Below are 2,278 nucleotides of genomic sequence, written 5' to 3'. Positions count from 1 at the left end.
GATGACTTCGTATCCCGGTACCTGTTCTATAGCCGTCGTGACCACCTCCTGTAACATAGCCACGTCTGCGGCTTTGTGCTGCAGGAAGTCAGTTAGTGCGTCTAATTTTATTGCGGCGGTCATTCGGTTCACGTTACACGTAATTACACTATATCCTGAGCCCGAGCCCTGTTGCATTTAATCGCTTTGTGGAGGCGGGTCTGTGGAGAGCTGTGGCCGTTCCGGCCGTAGGACTACGTCCTCTGCTTTAGGGGTTGTAGCCTTTTTCGTTGCGGATGCCGTATCTGACTCCTCTGCTTCCGATACGTCCATCTTGTCGTCTTTTTCACGGCTGCGACTTCGCCGCTTGCTCCGGCGCTTTTTGGATTTGCCCGCGGCCGGGACGTCCACGTTGTTTTCTTTGGGCTCGTCTTCTGATTCCTTCAGTGCGGGCCAGTTTCGTGACTTGCATTTTGATTGCAAGCTCACGCATCTCGCTGTACGGCGTGGCGGCGTCGGCGCTGGGCCCGGCCTGGGCGGCAGGGCTGTCGGGAGGCGCAGCTGTCGGCTGGGCGGGGGCGCTGACCTCCGCGATCCTCGGCCACCGGGCGGCGGGGGAGGGGGTGGGGGCCAGAGCTGCGTCGGTCTCCACTGTGCTTTCGCCCTCCGAGTCGGAGCTCAGCTGGCGTTTCTCTCCCGCGCTACCTGCGACGGCCGGGGCCGGGGCAGGGACGGGCGCAGGGGGTGGGGTAGCCGCTGGGCTCTCCGTGGCGGCGGCCGTCGGGGCTGCCGCTTCCGCTGGGGCCGTCTCGTGAACACGTGGAGCTTCGCGCGTTACCGCTCCAGCGTAGCTGGCAGTGGCGATTTCTTGAGGTGCTTCCGCGGCTTCTGTGCGCGGCAATTGCGCCGGACGTCTGCTCCTCGGACACGTTGCCCTCATGTGCTCCGTGGAACTGCAGATGGAGCACGTCTGGGGCTGGCCATTGTACTGCACGACCCCCCTATGCCCGCCGATCGTTACGAACGAAGGCACGTGCTTTTTCAGCACCATCGTCACTGCTCTGACGCCCGAGTCCACCTTGTACCGGTGGCCAGCACCCCAGAACTCGCGGTTCACAGATATTACTTCGCCATAAGGCGCAAGTAACGTCCCACTTCGTCGTCAGGCACCTCAAACGGAAGATTATACACTTTCAAATGACGCACACCATATCCGGCGAAGGAGATCTTCACGTCACTCACTGCGCCGTCTCTGTGCTTAAATTTTCGTATGCCACCGTGTGTGGACACAAGGGTTTCACACCGTATTAGTGTTCTCAATTTGATAAACAAACTATACAACGTGAAATCGAGCATCAGCCCCTCCAGTTCCTCCTCCTCCTCCTCCTCCTCCTCCTCCTCCTCTATACGCAGTTCGTCAAACATCCATTCTTCGATTTCGTAGGCCGTCGGCCTCACGTAGTCTCGATCGAATTGCAATTGCAACGTCGTGTTCGAGCGGTTATACGTCGACATCGTCACTTACCGAATCGTTGTATCGTGCGTTGGAAACGAACAGCTACGGCTGGCGCAGCGCGAGAGCCGGCAGGCGGCTGGCGCGGGCGCGGCGCGGTAGGATGTCGGGCGGCGACGGCTCGGCGGCCGGTAATCCTCGGCTACCTGGGACGCACAATAGCGAGCGGCACACGTGCTACCAGGCGGGCAGCCAGCCAAGTACTAACCGGGCCCGATGTTGCTTAACCTTGGTGATCGGACGAGAACCGGTGTATTCAACATGGTATGGCCGTTGGCAACCCATATAATGTAGACGCACGGCAGAATTCACATTCGGTTCTTATCCCAACACACACAAAAGCATACTTTTCGGTCGAAAGCAGCCGCATTTTTTTCAGACAATTCGTCACGTTAGCGCGAACGCAATCCTGAGTTCCAAAACTTATGCACCGGAAGGGCACGCTTCGTATTTTTTTTTTTTTGTGAGATTTATAAATTTATTTATTATCATTACATCGTTACAAGGTAACATCTTTACAACGAAAGATGAACAGAATTGTAATTGTAAGCACTTCCTTCCGCAATCCGACGTGCCAGCAGAGCGACTGCCGAATTAGCGGGCGCGCCACCGCGTATGTGAGACGCACAGCTGTTCGTTGCACCTCCTGTCATCCGCGTGTCGCGTGCAGCCTTCGACACTCGCGGAAGACGCATCTTGTCCCTGGTGTCCAGCGCAGGAGGCCTGGCGCGCGGCCGACGGGCGTATGGCGTGTGCGGGGTGTGGGGTGTGGCAGTGTCTTGTTGG

General features: G+C 57.9%; 1 protein-coding gene and 1 pseudogene across 1 annotated transcript; both read right to left on the bottom strand.

The window, feature by feature from the left end:
- Positions 1–325: 325 nt before the first annotated feature.
- On the bottom strand, positions 326–1,030 carry LOC126151204 (uncharacterized). Its single transcript, XM_049915927.1, has one exon. The coding sequence runs from the start codon at positions 1,028–1,030 to the stop codon at positions 326–328; it is 705 nt and encodes a 234-aa protein (XP_049771884.1).
- Positions 1,031–1,652: 622 nt separating this feature from the next.
- LOC126163457 (5S ribosomal RNA) lies at positions 1,653–1,770 on the bottom strand (annotated as a pseudogene).
- Between the last annotated feature and the right edge of the window lie 508 nt (positions 1,771–2,278).

This window comes from Schistocerca cancellata, chromosome 2, assembly GCF_023864275.1.
Source record: "Schistocerca cancellata isolate TAMUIC-IGC-003103 chromosome 2, iqSchCanc2.1, whole genome shotgun sequence".
In the NCBI taxonomy this organism is placed as follows: domain Eukaryota; kingdom Metazoa; phylum Arthropoda; class Insecta; order Orthoptera; family Acrididae; genus Schistocerca; species Schistocerca cancellata.
Note: the sequence above shows the minus strand (reverse complement) of the source record. Positions and strands in the feature narration are given on the sequence as shown.

What these genes read in the sequence shown, in the direction of transcription:
- LOC126151204 (XM_049915927.1), bottom strand. Translation starts at nt 1,030, where the DNA reads ATGGTGCTGAAAAAGCACGTGCCTTCGTTCGTAACGATCGGCGGGCAT.